General features: G+C 37.7%; 1 protein-coding gene across 2 annotated transcripts; it reads right to left on the reverse strand.

The window, feature by feature from the left end:
- On the reverse strand, window positions 1–25,800 carry LOC120340768 (coiled-coil domain-containing protein 158-like). 2 transcript variants are annotated; one of them, XM_078119717.1, is made up of 28 exons: window positions 25,644–25,800; window positions 24,730–25,037; window positions 24,121–24,228; window positions 23,546–23,629; window positions 22,505–22,674; window positions 21,000–21,147; window positions 20,557–20,679; window positions 19,596–19,709; window positions 18,779–18,906; window positions 18,011–18,130; window positions 17,112–17,238; window positions 16,465–16,623; window positions 15,948–16,039; window positions 14,875–15,082; window positions 13,893–13,974; window positions 13,176–13,297; window positions 12,207–12,338; window positions 10,570–10,700; window positions 9,890–10,024; window positions 8,273–8,429; window positions 7,457–7,628; window positions 6,806–6,876; window positions 5,979–6,109; window positions 5,397–5,491; window positions 3,894–4,047; window positions 2,055–2,116; window positions 747–869; window positions 1–377 (listed from the first exon to the last, which is right to left on the reverse strand). In XM_078119717.1, exons 1-28 carry the CDS (start codon window positions 25,756–25,758, stop codon window positions 307–309), a joined length of 3,642 nt encoding a protein of 1,213 aa, XP_077975843.1. In that variant the 5' UTR covers window positions 25,759–25,800; the 3' UTR covers window positions 1–306. The 2 variants fall into 2 exon arrangements, with proteins under 2 accessions (XP_077975843.1, XP_077975842.1); XM_078119716.1 differs by having other exon boundaries at window positions 7,451–7,628.
- Between the last annotated feature and the right edge of the window lie 480 nt (window positions 25,801–26,280).

The raw sequence follows: 26,280 nt of genomic DNA on the forward strand, positions 1-26,280 counted from the left end.
CGAATTAAAAATTTAGCAACAACCAGAGCGCCACGGGAAGGCAAGAGAAGAGAATGCGGATATCGCTTAGCCTTCCATTAATGAAGGCACTGGGCAAAACGGCAAAAGATTTAAAAAGTATCGACAAGAACAAAAATTATTATATATTTTCACCCATTCACACCTTTTTAAACCTAAACTGTCGGTTTTATGCTTGATAGGAAAATCCTCTGAGTGTTGACAAGGACCACATTTAATTGTTTAGCGGGTCAGGTTGTGGCATGCGGGCCGTCTGTTGCACACTCCACATCTAGACGCTTGAACTTCTCATCTAAATTTCATTCCTCCACGAACTTTTTGGATCTTTTCATCTTGTTTTTGTATCATTCTTTCAGTCACTGAACAAAAAATTGACTATTTTTGAGTAATGGCAAAGCGACCACATACAGCCTAGTGTTTGAATCTTGGGTTTAAATCCCATCCTCACTTCACCCATGGTGTAGTAGGCAATTCCTGAATTAGCAGTACCTTACATATCAGAGGCTGCTTGTACAGTTTTTATTTTTCAAAAACAGGGGCAAAGTACGCCCCCCCCCTCTAATGTTGCTATAAATTTATGCTTTCAACCAATCTTTTATCCATAATTGATATATGTTTAACAAACTTGTGGCGCAGTCGTTAAAAATCAAACAGTGCTATCTATTTGGCTATCCTGATTGTTACACTGCCAATACTGCACATGATGACATTTCTACTAATGAACATACTTTTATTCTGTTGTTTGAGCTTTCCCCCCATTTTGCTCAAACCTTCCAGTCTGTCTTGCAATTGTCGACATAAATCCTCCGCTGTGTTTGTGATCGCATTCTTCAATGCTGCCGTGTTGGAAACTGAATAGAAAAGCAATATACTAAAACAGTGTTGTGAGCCAGGGTGAGTTAAATGTCTCGCCAAAAATTGCACGAGTTTCACAGATGCCAGATTTTAATTCACCTACACATTAGCATTACCTTAAAGCAGTACACAAATGATAAAGCACCAACAAGACACGACTCAGATAAAGCATGCCAAGTATGACTAAGCAGATAAAATACAGTTGCCAGTAAACAGACACATTAACGTACAGAATGATCAAACACTCCATCCAAATTTTTCAATTATATACCCGACCAACAAATTTTTCGAAAAGCTTCTGTTGGCCTTTCACCATTGCTCAAGACAGGTTTCCCCAGATGGGCTTTCTCCCTTCCCACGTGGCCATTGAGCGATCAGTGGGAAGTCACAAGCAAAAGACTGCACTTGGTATCATTAGCCATGCCCATGGCTACAGTCATTTGCAGAAATACTGACTGTGGTTTGTTTGATTATTTGACTGTAATGCATTTATTACTTATCGATTTTAATTGGTAAGTATGAGGTATTTGTCTGTATGTCTGTTAGATGCACGCGATATCTCACGAAAGCGAGATTGAATCTGCTCCAGATTTTGCATGTGCATTCATCTTATCTCGGACCAGAAGCCTATTGATTTTGGGCGAATTATGTCGTATAATTAGCGAGTTATCAATCAATTATTGATATAGTGATCTAGATTTTTGTAAAGCGAGAGAATTTTGAGACCCGCCGAGTGTGTGTGTGCGATGCGCAGTGCGCAAGTTACAAGAGCGGATGAATCGAAACTGCAGTTTCTGTTTTGGGGGATCCCCTAACTATCGATCGATAAGTCTTCGGTTTCCAACCGATATTCTCGTTTTTGTTTTATTGGCTTTTTATTAAACATGAGACATGAACTAACAGTTGAAATCGTTCAAATTGTGTCTTGCATTGGCAATAGTTCAAAAATTCTTAAGCGCTAGAAATTTTCCGCATTAGCAATGTGGAAACCCTAATCCTCAATTTATAGCAAAATTGAATGATAGATAGATAGATAATGATTTATTTCCGATACAAGTACATAATACAGTAATCATAAGCAAATAACAATAAGCATAAAAATATATACGAAAGGAGACTGGCAAGACTTCCAAGGTCAACAAGGTCGACCGACCCCTATGGAGTGGAATAGAGCGAGTTACCTGGTATATCACTGGAATTATCACTTGTCCCAGAGTTTGAGTCTGTGTTGTCATGAAGGACCCTGAACAACAAGAAAACACAAATAATAGGATTCATTCCATACAGTGTTTTTGCATGCTATTCACTCAAAACGAGGTTCACTGGTTTATTAGGAGCGACTATTATCTGCGAGGACTGTAATCGTTCTAGTTCAGCATTGCCTAATCAATTTATCACACAATCAGCCACTGATATGTATGACTGTCGGCCATGGGACACAACTAGGAAATCACTATCCGCCGAAAGTAATCGCGGCAACTGTTTCAGAAGCCGTTGCATGGAAATTTCCGACTTTGAATTACCCCGTTTTTGAAAGCCCTGAGCTCCTGTGTATGGAACCAATATATTCCCGGGAGAACCAGAATCTTTCCTGTTTGTCTTTGCTCACCCAACTGGGTAAGGTAGTGGGTTGTAATACCCAGTATCAACACACATAAGAGTGTAATTTTTTTTATATTATTTAGCTTATAGCAGTGGTAGGTCGCCGATAGAACACAAAGGGTCATATAAATCCAATATTACATATGAATTTTTTGACAAATGTTTTTTTCATACATCAAATGATCATACATTACGTTCATTTCAACTAAACAAATTGAATGCCCTTTAATAGATTTATTATGTGGTTAAATCTAACAATTCCAACAAAACTGTTCGGCCTTTTTTTTCCATTTTACTATTTGAGCCTCACTCAAAAAAACTTTGCCGACGACCACTGGCTTAAAAGGAAGTTGATGAGACGACTGAACTGACAGCATGACTTTGACTTAAAAGTACAAGTCATTTGAAAACATCTCCGGGGGCTCCCGAAGTATGCGAACCAAGATGGCGGACATAGGAATGTAATATGTGTACTAGGTTAGGGTTAGGCCATAATTTTAGGTATAAATACTACGGGAGGCTTTTGGCTAGTCTTCGAACTGATAATAGGACTAAAATAAGGAAAATTGGAAAAAAATTATCGCCTAACCCTAACCTGTTACGTTCCGATGTCCGCCATCTTGGTTCGCCTACTTCGGGAGCACCCATCTCCGGCTCACAACTTGGGGGGTTGACAATTTCTATTGCGGCTCCCGACTTCACATTGAAGTTTCACACATTTGGATTTGGAGTATTCAAGTACCATATTTGCTCGTTTTGTAGCCCGGGCCCATATTTTTTTCAACCAAACTCACTAACCGGGCCCTTATTCAAACCGGTCCGTATTCAAGCACGGGCGCTTGTTATTTTTAAAGTAAAATTATACTCAAAAATCACAGTATCTTTGAAGACAAATATTTGACGACATTAATCCTTTTTTCATGTCAATTTATTCACGGTTAAGTGTAATTCTCTAAATTTTTCTACGCACCACAGGTACAAATCCGCGAAAGAAGAAAAGTGTTGCGACGCCCTATAAACATTGAAACGACGCACTTGGGTGTCGCGACGCCCAGTTTGAGAACCACGGTGTTACGTAATCAATGCTATCTGTTATGTAATTGAAACCCTAAGGCGTGAGTGTTATCTACCAGCGCTTAAAATTCAACAGCGCTGTGACAAAAACGCTTCTTATTTCCTATTGTTCTCTACCACTCAAAAATCAGCTTTTACATCGAGCGGGTATTCAAGCACCGGCCCTTATTTATTTTTATGTTTTGTTCCCACGAGCGGCTATTCAAACGGGCCCTTAATCAAGATCGGGCGGTAAAACGAGCATATATGGTATTCAGGAGGGGAATTAGGATTTATTTAAAAAAGTTGTGGGACATAACAAAACTCCGTATGTTAAATTTCAGTATAAAAATATTAAATCTCACTTTTTTGGTGATTTTCTTTGCAGAGAAAACAATTCTCGTTTCAGTCTCGTATCGGGTGGTCTGAGGAGCTCGCTAACAGGTGAAGGATGTCGCTCAATGGCACCACCACTGGTGTGTGTTTCATCCGGTTTATATGGAGATGTAGTGAGAGAATCTGTGAAGATAACAAATTTTTGGTGCTCCCGAAGTATGCGAACCAAGATGGCGGACATCGGAACGTAACATGGTTAACAGGTTAGGGTTAGGCAATAATTTTTTTCCAATTTTCCTTATTTTAGTCCCATTATCAGTTCGAAGACTAGCCAAGAGCCTCCCGTAGTAAGGCCTAACCCTAACCTATTACATTCCGATGTCCGCCATCTTGGTTCGCATACTTCGGGAGCCACACAAATTTTTTATAATTATTAATTATTTACTTATCAATCCTATTTGATAATTCTGATTGCAAGGTGTCAATAACTGATCTCTTATTTGTTACTTCTTTCTGTTTTTAGCAACCTTGGCTGCTCTACTGTCAGCATTCACTCTGAATAAGGCACTGTACAATCAGCTACTATGACTAAAGGCGTTGGACATGTGTATTTAAAAGTGTTGCGTAAAAGTGCCTAAACCTCAAGTCACGAGTTGAAACATGGGTCATCAGAGTACAAGAGGCTGTTGTTTGCCATACGACTAAGAAGTCTATCTAACAGGATAGATTTGAAATTCGCATTCTAAATCAAATTTTGATACGATGCTTCCTGCACTGAACGAACAAGACTCGGTATAAGCGGCCACTGATATGTAATGAACTGCAGTTTTTGAAAGTACCAGGAATCTTTCCAATTCGGCATTACATACCAAAAATACTAAACCCTTGGTGTACATGGGATTAGATATATCTTTTATATGACGATTTGCACGCTTTAGACTATGAACAAGGCTTTGTACAAGCAGCCATTGGTATGTAAGAATAGGTTCTATTACATTTGAACCCGTGTACATTTGAACCCGTGTACATTTGAACCCACGTATATTTGAACCACGTACATCTGAACCCATGACAATTGCACCGGCATACTATTGCACCTATGGAAATTTTTTTGGTTTTACGGATATTTGAACCCATACTAACCCTAACCCATGAGTTTTAGCACCCGCATATAGATTGAACCCGCGGATATACACATGGGTTCAAATGTACGTAGGTTCAAATGTACGGTCACCGTAAGAATATGCTATTTTTGGAAGGACCGGGATATTTGACCACCAAATTTTATCACATTCTGGGTGACATGAACATGAAGGCCTAAGGTTTGAATTTTGGTTCTGTAATCTGTGATGCCAACAAGGGCCCAATGCTTGAACCAGAAAAGCATTACAATCAAATATAGAAAAAGGCCATAGTACAAAAAATAATCAAGCTGTCTTATCACCTTTCCTCCCCCTGAGGATAAATATGTCACATTTTGTTTCATTTTATGTAAATGAATGGGAAAATTTGGCAACAGTCATAGTAGTTACCTTTCATAGTAGAGCCCATAGTTGCAGATTGGAGTAGAGATAGGGATCCCATTGAGCTCATTTCTGATGCCATTGTAACCACCGGTAGCTCAGAACTGAAAAAATAAGATACCAGAAAGTAAACTGATGTGCAACACTCATATTCCCAAACACAGGAAGAAACTTGGACAAATATAATCTCTTTCCACAAGTAGCAAGTATAATTACAAGTATTCGTAGGATCATAACTTCTTCAGACAATCATGATACAACTGCAAAGATAAAGATCAAAATAACAGATAAATCAAGTTTCATATTAAAATTGAAAATTATAGAGACGGAAAGACTTCGTCTGTCTCCACTTCGCTGTCTAAGCTAATTGATATGGATTAATTCTGGGTTGGTATATTATAGTTATTATATTATCTTATTCATCACTTCAATACTAACTCTTTCAAGAATCATTGTAGCAACCGCCACATATGACCCAGAGTAGGAAGTATAAAAGGAGAATGCACCTGCAGTTCAAGATACAATATCTTAGTACTCAACACATAATCGAATCGTCGAAAAAATTTCAAATGCATATAACTAGGAAGATACCTTTCTGAATCAAACTCAATGAGTCTCTCTTCCAAATCCTTAGATTTTCTTGTTTTCTTTTTCACTGGCGATCTTTTCTTAACTGGTGATTTCTCTAATTTCGCGAGATGCTCTTTCACTTCTGAAAGGACCTAAATTATACAGAGATGAGCTAATGAATGGGCAATTGGGCAACAAAAAAGTTTCTAAATCACGTTAGAAAATTGGGGTTTAACTTCCGATTCCAAATTAAGAAAATTTGGACTCCGACATCAGCTCAGCACTCCAAGAAAATTAAAGTTCAAAGAGTAATAATGTAGTCTTAGTGCTAACTATTTCACCTATATTCACCACTAAATAATAATAATATTCCTTGCATTGTACGCATACAGATCCAAAAACACAAATACAGAATAGGTAGTTAGTACCAAAGAGACCCAATGGAAATGTCTACACCAGCGCGGGGGCCAACCGCGACCTCGCCAGAGTTTCTATGGGGCTTTTCTCGCTGGCAATAATTATATATTATCCAAATTCAACTAAGAGAAACTGTGGTGTAACAGTTTTTTTAATTCATTGAGCGGTTCAAAAATATATACTTTGCAATATTGCTATTATACTTTGTGTGAAGTTTTTTTCAGTTCACAGTATTCTAATATTATTAATTTTAAAAATTATGCGACTCTCACATATTTCTGACTTGCTGCATGCGGCTCTTATACTAAAATTTTTTGACCACCCCTGGTCCACACCATAAAATATCAATAATACTAAAAACTACATTACAAGCATGCTGCTTATCAAAAGACTATTTCAGAGTTATTTGATGAACATTCCATTCAACATACCTTATACATATCAGATGTTACAGTATCATTGCCAGGAGGGTTCTCTGAGTTACGGGGGACGTTTTCAGCACCTTTAAAACATTATAATTTCGTTATTCCGAGGTGAGAGTGGCAAAAATGAAACACAAAGTAGGATAGGATTTCTCATATATTTATCTCAGAGGTGAGGGGAGATAATAAAAGAGATTCCCAATATAATGACAACCACAGCTCCTCATGTTTCATGTTTAAATTAGCAGTAGAAATACCTAACTAGTCAGTTTAGTATTCCAGACATATGGGCTTCCTTCATGCAATAGACACGGCAAATGCTGCAGAAATGTCCTATATCAAGCCATGTACTTACTTAAAGAACCTGACACATACAAGATGTTAAAAAAGTTACGCAAATAAAAGGTACAATTTTTCGTCATGGCAACGTTAAAAAAGTAACCGTTAAAAAGAGTCAGTCATGAAATGATTAAATGGCATTTCACCGTAATTCAATACTGTTAAAAGGTGTCAGTCGGGAAATGTTTTAAGTAGCATTTCATTTTAACTTCTGTTAATTTTGCGTCGCTCTTTTAACACCCTGTATTCATCCCTGATGAATCAACTATGTTTTTCTGAAGGGACCAAGACTCAATTTGTATTTCAAAATCTTACCTTTACTTGGTACTTTTGTAGGATTTCCCATTTGGTTTGTGACATCATTCATTGCTGGTTGTGATTTCATATTCATAATGAGTCTGGCCAGCATAGATTGCGCAACATTTGTACCGGGTTGCGCAATAGTCGGCTGATATAATGTATTTATTGTAGAAGGTTGGTCAGGTGCTTGGATCTGTAAAATGAAAGATTCAGTAACAAATGTACATGAAATAAGAGTAAATCCAATCAGAAGAAAATACTCAAATATATAGGCGTATACTTTTTATATATGCCTTCTGCTCCGAACACGGCTCGGCACAATGCCAGCAAAGATATGTCTAATTGCTATGCTGGTTGAATGAGGAAGATAACCCCTACTTCAAATAATCAAAGTTTGAAAGCAAATAGCAATTTCTTTGCCCTAATAACAACAAATTACGAGAATATCGGTTGAAAACCGAATACTTATCGATCGATAGGTAGGGGATCCCCCAAAACAGAAACTGCAGTTTCGATTCATCCGCTCGTGTAACTTGCGCACTGCGCATCGCACACACACACTCGGCGGGTCTCAAAATTCTCTCGCTTTACAAAAATCTAGATCACTTAATCAATAATTGATTGATAACTCGCTAATTATACGACATAATTCGCCCAAAATCAATAGGAATCTGGTCCGAGATAAGATGAATGCACATGCAAAATCTGGAGCAGATTCAATCTCACTTTCGTGAGATATCGCGTGCATCTGACAGACAGACATACGGACAAATACCTATCAATATACTTACCGATCTTAAGATCGATAAGTAATAAGAAAAACAGTACACATATTACCTGGGTTCCAGGCCTCTTATTCATCATTTGTAAATTATGTTGAATATGTAATTGCGCAATATCCTTCTCTTGTTGCGCAATAGTTGCCTGAGCTGCTGAATTTCTTATCGCTGCTTTCTCAAGACCTTTTTCAAGCCTTTCAACAGCAAGTTTGTATCTGTAAATAGAGATCATATATAACAGGGGTGGCCAACCTGTTTTCTACCGTGATCGAATTAAAATATTCAAAATAGCTCGCGATCGACTGATCGGTAATAGGATCATACACAAAAACGAATGAGTACTGAACATGCAGATAACTGTACATACTCATAAAACAAAATTCATTCTGCCAATAAGTTGTATATGTACAGTATTCGTCCTGTTTTTAAAACACACAGCAGGCGCTGCATGGAACTGGTTCAAGGCAATTTTTATAGGTATGTTATTAAATTCTCTCAACATCAGACGCGATCGACTACTCAAGATGTGGCAATCGACCGGTCGATCGCGATTAACGAGTTGGCCATGATATATAAGAATATGACGAATTAGTTTCATATTCTATCGCAGTACACAAAATTGTAAAACTGTCAAATGTGTGCAAAATTGAGATATAGTCATTCCCTGCAGACGACTAGTTTCTTGGAGACTCGAGTCAGCTTGTGTGACTCGAGTGAATTGTTTATCTGAACAACTAACAACTCGACACAGAGGAGTGCAGTGAAGTTTAAAATCCGCTGAGACACGGATGATCTACGACTTGGGGTCTTGAGGCTTGTAACCACCACTCAGACCTCTGATACAAAGGTATAGGTATGGAAAGAGATGTAATTCCCAACAGCATCCTAAATATATAAATAACGCTCATACCAACTCAGTTGGGTATGACGATGAAAATCATAGCAGCATACTATTATAGAACAATGCATTCTGAAGGTTAACCCTTTCCATGCGATTTTTATTTTTTTATTAAATAATCGTATTTGCTACGCCGACCGACTTTACGCATTTGTACCCCCACAACTAATCGATCGACTAACGAAAAACTAATGATCCTCTGCTGCCCACGGACGGCTCGTTGGAAAGCTTATTTAAAGAGCTTGCAATTGGCGATTTTTTTAAAAGGGGTGGTCTGAGTCACAAACCGGATAGAAAAAAGGCATTTTTTTTTCTTGGGTGATGAAACTTCAAACCGTGATAAAAAATAGAAATATTCGCTAAATCCTTTACTGTTACCGCTTCTTGGTTGGCAAACAATAGCATAATATTGCTGTAGCAATTTCGTTATCTAACTCAAAACAACTTTGGTAGATGGAAGGGATAATATGTCTTCTATTACCACCCAAAAAACACCGAAATTTGCATAAATTTCCAAAACACTCCCTCGTTCCGCCGCAAATAAAATTCCCATGGTAAACGAAAACGAGATTTACCGTCGCTTATGTTTATCTCGAAGAAGACTTCTTATCAATAAACTAAAACCCGGAAAAATTAGACCAACAGTTTGCGACCGATTGCTAAATAAAACAGTGGAGTACATCAACGTACCAGCCGCAATCTAGCGAGTTTTGTCGTGGGTACGTATACGTGCCCACCGCACGGAAAGGGTTAAGTCCATGAAATACTTTATCATACCCTTTCTCCGTTTTCTTTGATTGCTTCAAATCTGTTTCTAATTTTTGCCGTGTGTTCTCCATTTCATCATATTTTTCTGTCGATATTTCAACCTCTGACTTCAAATTTTTATTTCCTCTTTCCAATTCTGTGAGCCTAAAAAGGTAAGATCATATAGCAGGGACAGCAAACTACTGACTCATGGGTTACAAAATAACTCTCAAAAGTTTTTGTGTGGCCTTTATTAGGAGATAAATTTTGTCTGGCTGAAATATTTCTTGGAGTAAAGTCATCATGGGTGAAACTTTCCTTCAAGGGGGGACTTTTTGATGAAGTTTTCTTATTACTTGTATTGACACGTTGCTAATGTTTTTATCAAATCATTACTACTACTGTTTACAAATTATATGAGCTCTTAAAATAGAGGTTTTCAATTTTCTTGGAAATTAAAAAAACTTTCAATTTTTCGAGCTGCATCAATTGAAATAATACAGAAAAGATGCAAATTCTTTTTACTGAATTGAATGAATGTTAATATGAATTGAATTCAAATTTTTATATGTGATACTTATACACATTTTTTACTCCGAATAGGGGTTTATGTAAGCAGCCACTGTTATCTAACGATATTTGAGGAGTTTATATCATTTGTACAAACTTTTATGTGGGGAGGAGATTAAAACCTTTAAAAAACCATTTACTTATCAAGAGTCTTTGATAACTCTGATTGCAAAGTGTCAATGACCGATCTCTTATCTGTCACTTCCTTTTGCATGTTCTCAGCAATCTTTGCCGCTCTGCCATCCACAGATTTAATAGTCTTCAGTGAGGCCTGAAATACAGTTTGTTAGTCATCGTTTTAAAATAAATCATATTCATGCTCCAAACAAGGCCGTACAGAAAAATCTACTGATATAGAAGCTATTATTTTAAAAAAAAACTGGAATTTTTCCTGTTCAGCATCCAATTTATTAAAACCTGGGCATGAGATTTGAACATACGATGTGTAACCTGCATAACTTTGCTCAGAGACGAGTCTCACTTACTTCTGAGGGAGAGCCGTAACTTAGCTCAGTGATGAGTCTTCTTTACTTCTGAGTGAGGGCCGTAACTTTGCTCAGAGATGAGTCTCCTTTACTTCTGAGTGAGGACTTTAACTTTGCTCAGATACAAGTCTCTTTTACTTCTGAGTGAGGGCCGTAACTTTGCTCAGAGATGAGTCTCCTTTACTTCTGAGTGAGGGCCGTAACTTTGCTCAGAGATGAGTCTCCTTTACTTCTGAGTGAGGGCCGTAACTTTGCTCAGAGATGAGTCTCCTTTACTTCTGAGTGAGGGCCATAACTTAGCTCATAGATGAGTCTCCTTTACTTCTGAGTGAGGGCCGTAACTTTGCTCAGCGATGAGTCTCCTTTACTTCTGAGTGAGGGCCGTAACTTTGCTCAGAGATGAGTCTCCTTTACTTCTGAGTGAGTGCCGTAACTTCGCTCAGAGATGAGTCTCCTTTACTTCTGAGTGAGGGCCGTAACTTTGCTCAGAGATGAGTCTCCTTTACTTCTGAGTAAAGGCCGTAACTTTGCTCAGAGATGAGTCTCCTTTACTTCTGAGTAAAGGCCGTAACTTCGCTCAGAGATGAGTCTCCTTTACTTCTGAGTGAGGGCCGTAACTTTGCTCAGAGATGAGTCTACTTCTGAGTGAGGGCCGTAACTTTGCTCAGAGATGAGTCTCCTTTACTTCTGAGTGAGGGCCGTAACTTTGCTGAGTCTCCTTTACTTCTGAGTGAGTGCCGTAACTTTGCTCAGATACGAGTCTCCTTTACTTCTGAGTGAGGGCCGTAACTTTGCTCAGAGATGAGTCTCCTTTACTTCTGAGTGAGGGCCGTAACTTTGCTCAGAGATGAGTTTCCTTCACTTCTGAGTGAAGGCCGTAACTTCGCTCAGAGATGTGTCTCCTTTACTTCTGAGTGAGGGCCGTAACTTTGCTCAGAGATGAGTCTCTTTTACTTCTGAGTAAAGGCCGTAACTTTGCTCAGAGATGAGTTTCCTTTATTTCTGAGTGAGGGCCGTAACTTCGCTCAGAGATGAGTTTCCTTTACTTCTGAGTAAAGGCCGTAACTTCGCTCAGAGATGAGTCTATCTAACTCTTGAGTGGGTGCCTCTACTTTGCTCAGGGATGAGGCTCCTTCATTTAAATATTATTACAGAACAATTCAGAATGGTGGATTGTTAGGTTTTGGTGCCAAATGCTCATCATCTCATCCATCTGTTTAAGTCTGAATTTATCTAGTCAGAATTTAGTGAGTGAAAAACAAAGCAATATAATTCTGGCAATAACATCTCACCTCTGCATCTTGTAGATTTCTCTTCATGTGTCTTAGTTGTTTCTTTAACTTATCACTCACACTTTTACTCTTGCTCTCGAAATCTATCTTTTGTCTCTTTATTTCATCCTTCTCCTCCAGAAGAGTTGTGATCTGATGATGTAAATCAAATTTCTAATTATATTGAGAATAGGATATATTATCCAAAGGAGAAGAAGGTGATAGAATTGATACTTAGATAGGGCACTCCTGAAGTATGCGCACCAAGATGTCGCACAACCTGAACCCTAACCTCGTCATAACCTGAGTTCAGGTTGTGCGCCATCTTGGTGCACATACTTCAGGAGGTCCAAAAATGTATTTGTGATAGTCCGCAGCAAGACTTTCGAATCACTTTAATAATTGTCTTCACTCCTGTCACAACATCCTTGTATTATTTGCATATGGACTGGAGCAAAATCATTGAATATACATTTAATTTCATCTATTTTTGCTGCACATGACCCATAATAGAATATAAATTCACAATGTTTTTATCTTCGCCACCTTCAAATGACAAATTCTCCATTCATTACACAAATTCAACATATCTTATAATTTGAAAAAATTAATTTTCAATGAATTCAAAGTATTGAGTTACGCAACGCAACCGCGAGTTACATTACACATGATTCATATGGCATAACATTTTTAATGTTATGCAGCAATCATGGATGGAGCATTCGTTGCAAAAGAAAAATAATTTTCAGCCAAAAACGAGTGGCTTAATCGCAACGTCGTCTCAGATTGAGACTGAAGCGCTAAATTCAAAATGAAATGTTGAACCCATGGCTGATACTCAGACAGCGATGCCAAACGCAGTCTAGTCGAGCGACTGTTTCAAAAGCAATTTCATGGGATTTCCGAGGCACTGAATGTGTATTTTTGAAAATCCTGGCTACACACCCTGTCTTGTGCCGAAATAGTGAAGATAAAGCACATTCAATCTACCTGCAATCGAGCTTCGCCCAAATCTTTGTCCAATTGCTCTAAATCTCTTTTCAATTCTCGATTCTCATCTTCAGTTATTCTCGCTTTTGAATCCACTTTGTTTTTCTCTTGAATTAATTCTCCTGAACGCAAATTGTTTTTATCAGAATTTGGTTGAAAGAAGGCCAGACATACAATTCAATGTGTGGTGGACGTCCATAAACTCTGCGTACTGGTCATTAATGTCAGGTTGGGTTAATCACTCAATGAAGGGGGTTTGGGGGCCGAAACCCCCTTTTTAAATGTAAAAAAAATTCGGTGCTCCCGAAGTATGCGAACCAAGATGGCGGACATCGGAACGTAACATGGGTACCAGGTTAGGATTAGGCGATAATTTTTTTTCAATTTTCCTTATTTTAGTCCTATTATCAGTTCGAAGACTAGCCAAGAGCCACCCGTAGTATTTATACCTAAAAATATGGCCTAACCCTAACCTAGTACACATATTACATTCCGATGTCCGCCATCTTAGTTCGCATACTTCGGGAGCCCCAAAAATTCTGTATCATATATAGCAATTTTACGTGGCTTGAAATGCTTTTTAGACCCTCATAACTCTTGAAGGCCCAGTCCCGCTAACTGTTGCAGTCTAACTTAGCAATTAGAAAACCTCCGCCCCCCGTCTAACTACACCCATGAGGTTAAATACCAAAACTCCTGAAATAACGCATCACTTACCAATTCTATTCTCATAATCAGACACTGACTTCTCATTCACAGTTAGTTGGTTTCTGATCTGGTCCAGATCTCGACTTTTCTCCTAAGTAAAATTGAAAGTAAAAGTCAATTCCCTTGCCCAGAGATAAGATAGTTTATGCATATTTATCCCAGGAAAGAAGAAAGACGATAATACAGCTTAATCATATGGCAAACCCTGGCCTCTGGTCTGATTACAAGTTGGTTATGGCAGGGGTGCACAACACGGTGCACGCGTGATAATTTTGGCACGCCATACACTCAAACGTGGCACGCGAACGGTTTCACGGTTTTGTGAAAAGAAAATTTTATTCATGATATACATTGAAATATCATGTTAATATCAAAATCAGCAGTTTTTCAGGACATTAAATTGTTTCAATGATAAGTTGATCAATTATTTGTTTGATGTGTGTTTTATGAGAGTCAATTTACAGTACAGACATTTGTGCGTGGCACGTGACAAGAATATTTTGAAAAATTTGGCACGTGTCCTCATTTGAGTTGTGCACCCCTGGGTTATGGGATTAGTCAGTTTGTTTCAGACACATGGACTTGATGGTGGAGGAATCCGTAACAGACCAGCGGTTATGTCAATCACCCTGTCTTGTTAGAAGCGAAGTTAGGAGGGTTACTCCATAACAAAGATGTAGCTTACATGAAGCAAATATGAAGTTTTACCAGAGTTTTTGACTCTTGGGATGTACGTGCACCAAGATGACGCACAACCTGAATCCCAAAGCTGGTACACATACTATGTTCAGGTTGTGCGTCATCTTGGTGCACATACTTCGGGAGCACCGAGTTTTATATACAGCGGTCATAGGTTCCACTCATTTTCAAGTCAAGTTAAGACTCGACTCTCCCCGACATCGCATGATAGTCAACTTACAAATTCAACTCCTCACCCCCAATAAGAAAAGAAAGTCAACAATTTCTTCAAGAAAAACGAGGTTTTACTTACTTTCACTTCAACGTTCAACCTTGATCTTTCAACTTTGACCTCTTCTATTTCCTTAGCAACCTTCAACGCTTCAGTGGTCATGTTCTCCACACGCAGCTGGAGCGTCATCACAAGTTTCTCTTTTTCATCCAATAAATTTTTCATTTTCTCGTTTTCTGTTTGATTTTTTCTCCATTTTTGAGATATTTCATTGTATTCTTTGTATAACCTTAAAGTAGAGGAGAGTATAATAGGTATAGAGCAGTGGTTCTCAAACTTGATTTGGGAACCCCTTTCCAAAGACTCTTAGCATCTGTTCTTCTATGAAAATACCTAGTTTTGTCCCATGTCCCCACCTAACCCACAGTGTCTGGAGGGGGGCCAAAGAGTCAGCCGCTCCGGGCAGTACGTTAAGAGGGTGACTTTGTTGCTTAGTTTGACAATTTAAATAATAATAATGCAAATATTTTACTCTTACTTAAATTTATTTATTTTCATGTATAACAACATCTATGATTTGTTTATCCTCCAAATTATTTTTGAAGTTAGGTATAAGGGCAGCATTGTCAGAAACTAGCCCCGAGCAGTAGAGAAGTTTGACACGCCACTGCTAACCCAAGGTTAAGAAAGATTTCATAAATAATAATTCTGTATCTATCTTTCATATCAATGGGTACTTGTACAGGGCATTGTTCGGAACAAAAAGTGTGAATAAACGTCATATAGAAAACTGAACTTACTTGGGGGACTCCCGTAGTATGTGAACCAAGATGGCGGATACCAAAATGAAGTATGTGTACCAGGTTAGGGTTAGGCCATAATTTCAGGTACAAATACTACAGGAGTCACTTGGCTAGTCCCCGAACTCATAATAGAAATGAAAAGAGGAAATTTGGAATAAAATTACGGCCTAACCCTAATCTGGTACATATACTACGCTTCGGTGTCCTCCATCTTGGTTCACATACTACGGGAGTACTGATTTACCTTGTATTCTTAGAGTAACTTTGGGTATAGTTATGGGCACTTTTAACATATACTTTTACGATAATATATTTATACTAAGATGGAATTGAAGACAAAACAGAACTTACTTCTCCCATTTTTCTTCTATATGTTTCCTAGCTTCAGTTGTTTCAGATAACCTTCTCTCAGCAGTATTGCATTGGCTCGAGATTCTTTCAAGCTAAAAGAAAGTTGGCAGCATTAATCCAAGGACTACTTTAGATCTTTGTGGTAAACCTCTCAAAAAGGAAAGATTTTCAGACCTTTTTCTTGGTTGTTATGGTCTAATCCTTAGCAACATTGGTCTAATAAAGCCACAAAATCTTATTGTATGTAATCTCGGAGAGAACCACTACTGAGGATTTAACTTTGTTCTTAATATATGAAAATTGGGAGGGTAGATATCCCAGGACAATATTAGCATTTGACAGGATAAATTGCTTATTGTCCTCCATTCTGGAAATGATGAAGCCGGTAGCTATGTTCAAGAATGTACTTCAAAACAAAGATCGTTTGATAAATTACCAAGTCACCTGTCACCTCCAAGTCCAATTATTGAAATTGACAGTTTTCAACAAAGTTGTCTGACTGATAATTTATTCTAACCTGCAAGTCTTTGTCTTGTATTATCTTCAGTGTGTCTGAGCGCTCAACCATGACATCTGATATTTGTCTTTCAGTCGACTCTAAGGTTGCTTTGGTTCTTGACAGCTCGTCCCTTAATCTTGTCATGTCCTCGTTTAATTCAGAGATTTTCCTGTCGGCCTGTTTATTTAAAAGAATAGTAAAAAGACATTTAAGAGTACATTACAGTGTTGTATGACATGTGACTCGGGGCATAGTGGCTTCTACTGAACATCAGTACCTTCCTCAAAGAAAATTTATTTTAGGAATTCAGATATGGAAATTCAGTCTCTGGCATTCTTATAGCTTTTCACCTCTCGTTCATGAGAAAAAGGGATTCTTTGGGATATGTTAATTTCTAAAAAAAAATCTTGTTTTCGAAAGTTATAATGTCAAACTTCATTCAATTGAATTTTCTGGGCCCCCCCTGGTTGTTATCATTACCCAATTATAAAAACAATTTGCAAAAAACATTAATTTTAGAATTTTCATATTAATCCAAGGAGGGAGAAAAGTTAATCGTAGGGCAATCAGCTACCAAGAAAGATTGAATTTTACAATAAAACTGGGAATTCAGTGTGCTGAATTTCCTTAGAACAAATTGTTACTGAATAAACCTTAGTACTGACCTTTGACCTCTCCACAACTTCCGCTTCCCGTACTTTTTCGACAACCTGGGTTGAAAGTTCAACTTGAAGTTCAGAATTCTTGTCTTTCAAGGAAGCAATTTCTGACGACTTTTCTTCCAGTTGTTGCCTGAGTAAATAAGAAACCAGTTGTTAATTTTTAACATGCTTAAAATACAGGCTATACAGAACGGTATTCCCGTAATGTGTGTACCAGGTTAGGGTTCGGCCATAATTTTATTCCGATTTTCCTTATTTTAGTTCTATTACGTGTTCGGGGACTGTCTGTGTTAGCCAAGTGAATACACCCCCTGCGCATAGGTTTCAGTCCCTTTACACAACTTGATGTAAAGTATTTAAGTAGGCGAACAAAGTTAGTTTCCTCCATATTAGTACACATACTTCTGGAGCGCCTAGAAAACAGTGTAAAAGTAAGTTTCATAACAGATACAGATTATCAAGCTGTGACACCATGGTGGAGTCTAACATAAAATGAAAAAAGAAATAAGAAAAAAAAATATTTTTAAAAAGGTCTTTTTTTTCTGTTTGTTTGTTTAAAATTAGAAATGGGCAATGCCTTAAAACCTCTGACACATGATGATGGCAATGGGAAGACAGATCATTGACTCAACTTGAGTTGGACTCAAACCACAATTTATTTATTATTTAAATGAATGACTCGGACTTGTACTTCATTAACAGTCAGCAAGACCAAAATCAATAATTCAAGGCATTTCAGACTCACAGGTATATTTTACCGAACAATTAAATAAGACAAAGATTGAGAACCCCAGGACGAAACAATAAATAAAAAATGTTCTTAATATATAATTCTGTAACTGACTCGATTTCGAATGACTCGATTTGGGGTTTAGGGAAGTCGACCCAATACTGGTTCTTACCTGATTTCTGTTATTTCTTTACTCAATTCATTTTCCTTAATCCATAAATTTCTTCTCTGCTCTCTTTCTGATTTCAAATCCTCATTAGTCCGAAGAAAATTCTCTTGAGAGTCTGATAATCTGAAATGTTTACAAAATTACGTTGGAATTTGTTTGAACTTTGAAGAAATAATTTGCAGATTTTTCGATATCAAGCTTGCAACCCGAGCTCTTCCAAGGATGACGATAAGTCCAGCAATTCTCTCGTACATGATTATCTCACAGAGCAGTGGTTTTCATACTTTTTCTGCTCGCGGTGCACTTGGCAAAAAAAAAAAATTTGCGGCACACTTGTAAAAAATAAAGTTAGCTTTAAACAAATTTATTCTACAAATAGTAATGCGATGTGTGTGCCTGTTTTGAGAAACAATTAAAACAAGGTTCCGTCGATCCCTTTTTTGCTTTCAATTATGGTCAGAACAGAAAACCCTTTTTAACAAAGCCATGGAGATGCAAATGGGTAGATTATTTTGATGGCTTTTGCACCAATAATTGAATATAATTTGTAAGTAGATGGCCAAAACTCATGTAAACTTGCTTTCCTGTTAGCCTATCTGAGCGCTCAAGTCAACATGGTAGAGAGTGGATGTCTTGTTTACAAATACATTATAACATTTCAACACAATTATAACGTGATAATCACCCTTACTACAACAAGAAGGCAGATGCAATATTATCAGTCTAGCAATGGCAAGAGCCAGTCACCAATACACTGAGAACCATACTTACTGTTTTTTCAATCTTTCACATTCGCTTTTATAAGTCTCATTTGTCTGCTTTGTCGAAGAAAGCTCGTTTTCTGTGTCTAGAAGTTTGGATTGAAGAGATTCCTTGTCATCAAAGTAATGACTTTTCAGCTGAAAATAGAAATTTGAAGTATCATTAAAAGATCCACAGAAATAAGAAATTATAATAAAATTTATTATAAAATAAGATTATATATAGTTCAATGTTGCTTGGCATTTCAGTGGTTATTCATGACAGAGATAAAATTTCTTTGCTTCTAAGTGAGAACAAATATTGACCTTGCTTTTGAAAAATTTATATAGTCAGTAAAAAGCCACTGATAGATGCGAAAGTACTATTTGTAAAAGGACCATGATTTTCCCGTTCTGCAGTGAAATACCCACTTTATAACCAGTAATTCTGAGCCGCAAGTCAGCTCATTTAAGACTTGGGTCAAGTCACTGGTCATCTGAAATTCAATGCACTTAATTTTCAATTCAAGTGTAAAATTCAATCTTGCTCAGTGGCTGATTGCTTTATGGTTAAGCCGTCTCATCAGCTTTCCACTCTTTTCAAATTAATATGAAAATCCTAAAATCATGTCAATCATTGAGTCAAATCTCACTGGTGTTTGTTTGATGATCGGTGAGGCGATGAGCATAAACCAAAGTTTTTTTGAACCAACGAGGTCAATGGGTTTAATGTTGACCAATGTAACCCAGGTATAGAAATATTTTTTCGTGAGTTACTCGCTAAGTAACTTGTCCCCTTTAGCTAAAATGTTGAATTTTTTAGGGCCCTAAGCTATATGTGCACCTACCTCTTCAAATTGGTCCGTAATCACAGTAAGTTCTTTTTCAATATCTCTGATTTCTTGATCTTTAGATGATATGACATATTTTTGCTGCTGAAGCTCGTCTTGGAGAGAATATACCTGTGTAAAAATATCATGTATATGAAGGTGTTCACTCTATGAATATAAAGAATACAAAGGTGCCTCACAGTTGGAAAAAAGTGAGAAAGTGCCCTGGCCGATTTTAACTAGTTAGGTGCCATAGCTTTTGTTCTAACTCTTTTAAAAATATTAGGTACTAAAAAAACGTTGTGCCCGTTAAAAAACGGCAGTCCCCATTGGTAACACATCATTGGACTGACTGTTGACTCCTCATGAAAACACTCGTATGCTAATTGGTTCAGAAGTTATGATGTTGGATATCCTACTCGAATTTTAATGTTCAGTGTTCCCCGACTCCCAAACAATTTTATTAGTAATCAGAAATTTATTTTTTCACCATCATAAAAATACACTTAGTATGAACAATGAAAAAATAACACATAAAAATGGCATTTCAGGGCGAAGGGGACTCAAAAAACCAATACTGGTTAACAACGGCGACATTAGTTATTACATTTTAAGATTTATTTGGATGGGGACACTATTCTAATTTGGTTACCAGTCCATGTCGGGTGTGAGGTTAGTCAGCCATTCATTCATTTCAGATGCATGGACTTGATGGTGGAGGATGCCATAACCGACTAGGGGTCATTCCTCATCGTCAAATAAGGGACACTAGTCTCACTCGGGTATAATTCCATCTTGAGTATGGGATTAGTTAGCCAATTATTTGTTCCAGATGCATGGAGTTGATGGTGGGGGAAGCCCAAATCGATTAGGGGTGCTCTTGCACATAGTTATCCCACAGAATTCGAGCCTACGAACTCGCGCAAGATAATCACAGGGGAAATGGCACGAGTATTCTTGGTGCATCAACCACATATACCTGTTTCATTGCACTGTCTGTGTTTAACTTCTCTTCCAGAACTCGTTCATTCATTTCAATTTTCAATTGTTCGGCAACATCCATTTGTTTGGATGTCAGCATATCAATTTCTCTTCCGTGGTCCTTCAAAATCATTGCCATTCATAAAAAAGTTGTGAAAACAAGGTAAATGGTAAGAAAAATATCAAGACATAATGCTACCGCGCCCGCCCACTTTCCTTGCACTACTGTCTGTATAAGCAACCATATTACAGTATTATACTATTTGATTTATTGTTTGTACTTATCAAAAGAGGTGCATAATGCACATTTGAGTTTTAGGCCAGTATGGTAATCTTGTGCATACAACCAGTCTCCAGTATTGATAATTATCAACTATTATATACCCCTTTACGAGAAGAAAAACATACCTACATATATTTTGATCAGTCTGATCACACTACCTGATTGATATCGCATAACTCGTTTTCCAGTTGCATAATACTATTCCTCATTGCTTCAATCTCCTCATACATTTCATTCATTGCATGCTCGACATTTTCAGCGAGGAATTCTGGAGAGATTTCTGACAAATGATCGTTATCAGCCACTCTGAAAAATAAGTTAAATAAATGAAACATGCACAAAGTGCCTGGTTGGTGCATCATGCTAAACTAGTGCCACAGAAACCTTTTTGAGCTGCGCCCCCTTTTTAGAATTTGTCAAGTCTTGCTCCCCACCTCAAAAATAAATAGCTAACAATAAACTACAAACAAGAATATCGGGCAGAGACCGAAGACTTATCGATCGAAAGTTAGGGGATCCCCAAAACAGCGCTCTTACTCCATAGTGACACCCTGTGTCCCATCACTAATTAATTAATAACTCGCTAATTATACGACATAATTCATCCAAAATCAATAGGCTTCTGGTTCGAGATATGATGTTTGCACATGCAGAACTTGGAGCAGATTCAACCACGCCTTCGTGAGATATCGCGTGCATCTAACAGACAGACGGATAGACAAACAGACAGCTGGATAGACAAACAGACAGATAAAAACCGATTTAAAGATCGATAAGTAATAACAGATAGTAAGGCGAAAGCATGTTTTATTCATAAAACACGTTGAAAATAAGTGGACGGAACGTAAATATCAAAATAAAGAAAGGTGAATGTCCAAAATAAAGTGGGCAAGATCAAATTTAACAAATAATTTTATTTTTAATTAGCGCCACGTCATCTAAAAAAATGTCTCCACCCCTCTTGTAAGGCGCACCCCACCATTTGAGAACCACTGGTTCAGTATAACGCTTCAACTGCTAGGCTACTGCACCAACAATAAAACGAGAATATCGGTTGGAAACCGAAGACTTATCGATCGATAGTTAGGGGATCCCCCAAAACAGAAACTGCAGTTTTGATTCATAACCTGCGCACTGCGCATCGCACACACACACTCGGCGGGTCTCAAAATTCTCTCGCTTTACAAAAATCTAGATCACTATATCAATAATTGATTGATAACTCGCTAATTATACGACATAATTCGCCCGAAATCAATAGGCTCCTGGTCCGAGATAAGATGAATGCACATGCAAAATCTGGAGCAGATTCAATCTCGCTTTCGTGAGATATCGTGTGCATCTAACAGACAAACATACAGACAAATACCTATCAACATACTTACCGATTAAAATCGATAAGTAACAAATTATCTTATATAAAAAATTGGGTAGGCCTACTCCCGTAGTATGTGTACCAGATTAGGGTTAGGACATAATTTTATTCCGATTTTCCTTATTTTGGTTGTTATTATTACAAGTTCGGATTTGTCTGTGTTAGCCAAGTGAATATACTCCCTGCCCATAGTTTTCAGTCCCCTTACACAACTTGATGTAAAATAGACAAACAAAATTAGTTACCTCCATATTGGTACACACACTTCTGGAGTGCCGAAAACCGTACCTGTATGTTCTTCCTTTTATTTTCTGGTGGGAAGAAAATAACATTTTAATTCTGTCGATCGCTTTGTCATTGGACTGATTCCGCTTCTCTAACAATTGCATTCTATCATTTGCATCGAGTAGTGATTGCTCTTGCATCTGGTTTGCTGCTGCTAACTCTTTTAATGTTGTCTAAAAAAAGAATGTTTTTTAAACAACGCTTATTCATCTTTTTCGATGCAACTGATATTTAACAATATGTTAGGAGCTTCTGGTTTTGGAAAAACAGGAATCTTACCAGTTTGGCAAAGGCTACATAATTTCATACACATTGGGTGATGGACATGAGATTTGAACAAGAAATATTTAACATGCGATGGGGAAACAGTCAAGCGCTTTAACTGGTAGTCCAAGGGTCGGCGACCTTCAGCATTGAAAGAGCCATTAGGCATCTTTTCCATCACTCTCAAACCTAACCTGAGCCGCAACATACATTCTCATGTCAGTGGCTATTAAAGCTCTCCGAAAACCACTTATGATGTAATAACCTAGTTCTCAGTAAGAAGACAAATGAAATAAAAAGGACGCAATAATTCAGTCTATGAAGAAATGAACTTGTAAAATGCAAAGAAAAAGTTTGTTTTAATAATAGACTTGCATCACCTTGAAATGCCACCTATTTTCACCACTCGCGTCTTATATTTTGAGAACTGACGTGATGTGCCCCAAGGACAAAGAGCCACATGCTGTTCCGAAGGCGCAGGTTGCCGATCGCTGCGATAGGCCATTACGTCCACAATATTGCAATGTTTTTTTACAGTAAAACAAACTGGGGTCGATTAATGTTAGTGAAAATCAAGTCGATCAGTTATTAAAGACTCAAAATTAAATGACTCGGACTAACACTTAACTAAATGTAAGTAAAAGTAAATTCAGCGAGTGCTCATTACAATCGATTGCCAACCAATTTTCACAAACTACAACAACATAAAAAATATCAAACTAACGTATAATTGTACTGACATGGGTTGAATTCAAACTCTCTGCATTTAGTTCAACAAACCTGTAACTTCTGGATCATTTCCTCTTGCTCTTCCATCTCTGTTTCTCTTAATTGAACAAGGTGTTTCCTGCCAGCAATCGTCTCCTGGATGGCAAAAAAAAAATTAAGTAAAAAAACAGAAAATTGGCTGATGGCTGAATGTACTTTGTAGTAATATTCAATTGCTTGCTATATATCAGTTTCATTTAGTACTTCAAGCCATGACTGCTCTGGCCTGCTCCCATAAAAATCTATTTATTAGAAATATCATCACAGACTGTGAGGAAGTGACAGATTGAAGATCTCTGGTGGCAGCAGAATTTGAATTGAAGATCATGGGGTTCGAGGTGATGTTTACGACCACGCTTGAAAATCTGTCTGGGTGAGAAAAGTGTTTGAGCGGATGCGAAAAGGGAGCATTTTTCCGTCACTTTTTACATCTTGCTGATTGGCCAATGTCTCAAAGTAAACAAGGAAGTCGATGCTCGGGGAAAGGTCCATTGACCTACAATTACAATGAAATCTAATGCTTTTAACCACTAGGCCTCCTGATTTTTGATCAAAGTGAAGGTGTAATACCAAAAAAGAAGCTCAACCTGTAGTTTATTCTGCAATTCCTCCACAGCCGTTCTGAAATGAACTTTCTGTTTCTCAGTAGTTTCCTGAGATTCTTCAAGTTTCCTGGTCAAGTATTTCACCTGGGTCTGTAATAGAAAGTGTATATTTGGATAACATATACAGGAAATCCAGAACTCATAATGTCATTTAGAGGTTTGGACTTGAATTGACATTTGACCCCGACTTTAGACTTTTTGCCCCCCCCCTCCCCCAGTTCTGAGAAATTTCAATTCCGATGAAAAAATCTTTTGCGACTGCAAGCCTTTTTCAATAGACTGTTAAAAAATCTTGGTAAACTTAATTTTTTTTGAGTTTCATCAAAAAACTTACTTATTTTGTGGTCATTCTTATTCAGTACAAAATTACAACTGAAGCAATTTTCTTTATGAATCTTGCATGTACGTAATAAACATGCTGAACTATACTTGATCATAATTTATAATGATAATTTAAATACTGTTCAAACCTGGAATTAGCAAAAGCCTACAGGAGTCTGCGGCCCCACTGCAGTTGCATAGGTTACAGTGGCCTCACTGGCATAAATTAATAATTCTAAAAATGCAACAATCATTAATAAAACATAGAACCTGTGAATCTTCCAATGCCCTTTCTAAGTATTCTGAAGTAGAGGTCCCTTGGTATTGTCTTGGGGGTAGCGGAACACTTGTAACATCTCCATATGGACCCAAAACAGGTGGGTAATTGTTAGAATTATTATTGGTATTCATGTTAGATAAAAAGGCTGGTTTTGGTCTTGAAGAACTTGTGCGGAATTTTACTGTAGTTTGTTTTATTTCATTTTGTAATTCCAAAGTCTTTTTGTTTTGATCGTCAATCTCTTGTCTCAGCTTTGAAACGTCGTTCGAAAATTGTCGAGTTCCTATCGGCTTTCGATCTGAAAGTATTTGTTTAAAATGATTGAGAATTAATCAGAAAATACTGAGCACAAAGATTGAAATGTAAAGAGCAACAAATTATAGAGAGCAAGTGGTACATATTCCCAAACGGTGGGGCACATCCCACAAGGGGGCGTAGACAATTTTTTGAGGGGACGTGACACTAATTAAAAATAAAAATATTTGTTAGACCTGATCTTGCCCACCTCTTTTGGATATTTTCAACGTTTTCAAAAGTTTGAAAACCTTTCAAAAGTTTGAAAACCACTGGTCTAGGTGAGAAGTAGGTGCTACTATAGTGTGGGATGTACTATGTCACCTATTTAGCAGAAGGTTTGATATAAGTGACATCATCACAGATGAAAATGTGCAGTTTGAGTACCACGAGCCTAAGGTTTAAATTAGATATCGAAATCAATATAACAACAATCAAGCATTACCAAGATCAAGAAACGAATTATATGAGCTTTTCCTTTGTTACTCTGAGATATACACACACAGTAGCAATGCGTAAACATACAGTGCACGAAACATGAACAAACACATGACATTCTCTCAGAAAATGCGCTGAATTATAAAAAATTACACATAGATGTATTTCTCACCAATTTTGACATCACAATCAGTTTCAACTGTTCCAAGTCTTCTTCCTTCTTCTAACAATTTCTTTATTGTATCGTCATAATTAAAGTTTTTCGAACCTCCCACATCTCGACTCATTTCTTAGGCAAAATAGAACCCTTTACATATTTAATCAAACAGTCTTAAAATGATAATAATTAGAAGAGTTACATATTATGATTTATGCAAATAATTCCCAGATAATTTAAGGAATTAGGATAAGGATTTACAAATTCATCCCCTTGGAGGAAAGCCAATAAGACGACTCAACCATATGGCGAACCACGGCCTCTCGTCCAATTAACATTCCATGTCTGGTATGGGATTGGTGAGTTATTTGTTTTCAGAAGCATGGACTTGATGGTTGAAGGAGCCGTAACCGACCAGCGGTTACGTGAACCACCCTACGGCGGCGAGGAGTCCAGCAATCCTCTCGCTTATAACCATCCCGCATGGGTTTCCAACCTGCGAACCAACGCAGAATAATTAAAGGTGCGGTGGCGAACGTATTCCTAACGCTCAGCACGATGAGCCACACCGCCGCAGGATAAGGATTATTTGACCTTATTCTATAGACTGGGGCAGGATTTCTGAAGCTCTGCCCTCCTAGGGGGCTTTGTA

The sequence above is a fragment of the Styela clava genome, chromosome 14 (genome assembly GCF_964204865.1).
Source record: "Styela clava chromosome 14, kaStyClav1.hap1.2, whole genome shotgun sequence".
NCBI lineage: Eukaryota > Metazoa > Chordata > Ascidiacea > Stolidobranchia > Styelidae > Styela > Styela clava.

What these genes read in the sequence shown, in the direction of transcription:
- LOC120340768 (XM_078119716.1), bottom strand. Translation starts at nt 25,758, where the DNA reads ATGAGTCGAGATGTGGGAGGTTCGAAAAACTTTAATTATGACGATACA. An exon ending in AGTTATGCGATATCAATCAG is followed by an intron (nt 20,680 to 20,999) that starts GTAGTGTGATCA and finishes ATGATTTTGAAG; the next exon opens with GACCACGGAAGAGAAATTGA. An exon ending in TAACATCTGATATGTATAAG is followed by an intron (nt 6,110 to 6,805) that starts GTATGTTGAATG and finishes TGTATAATTTAG; the next exon opens with GTCCTTTCAGAAGTGAAAGA.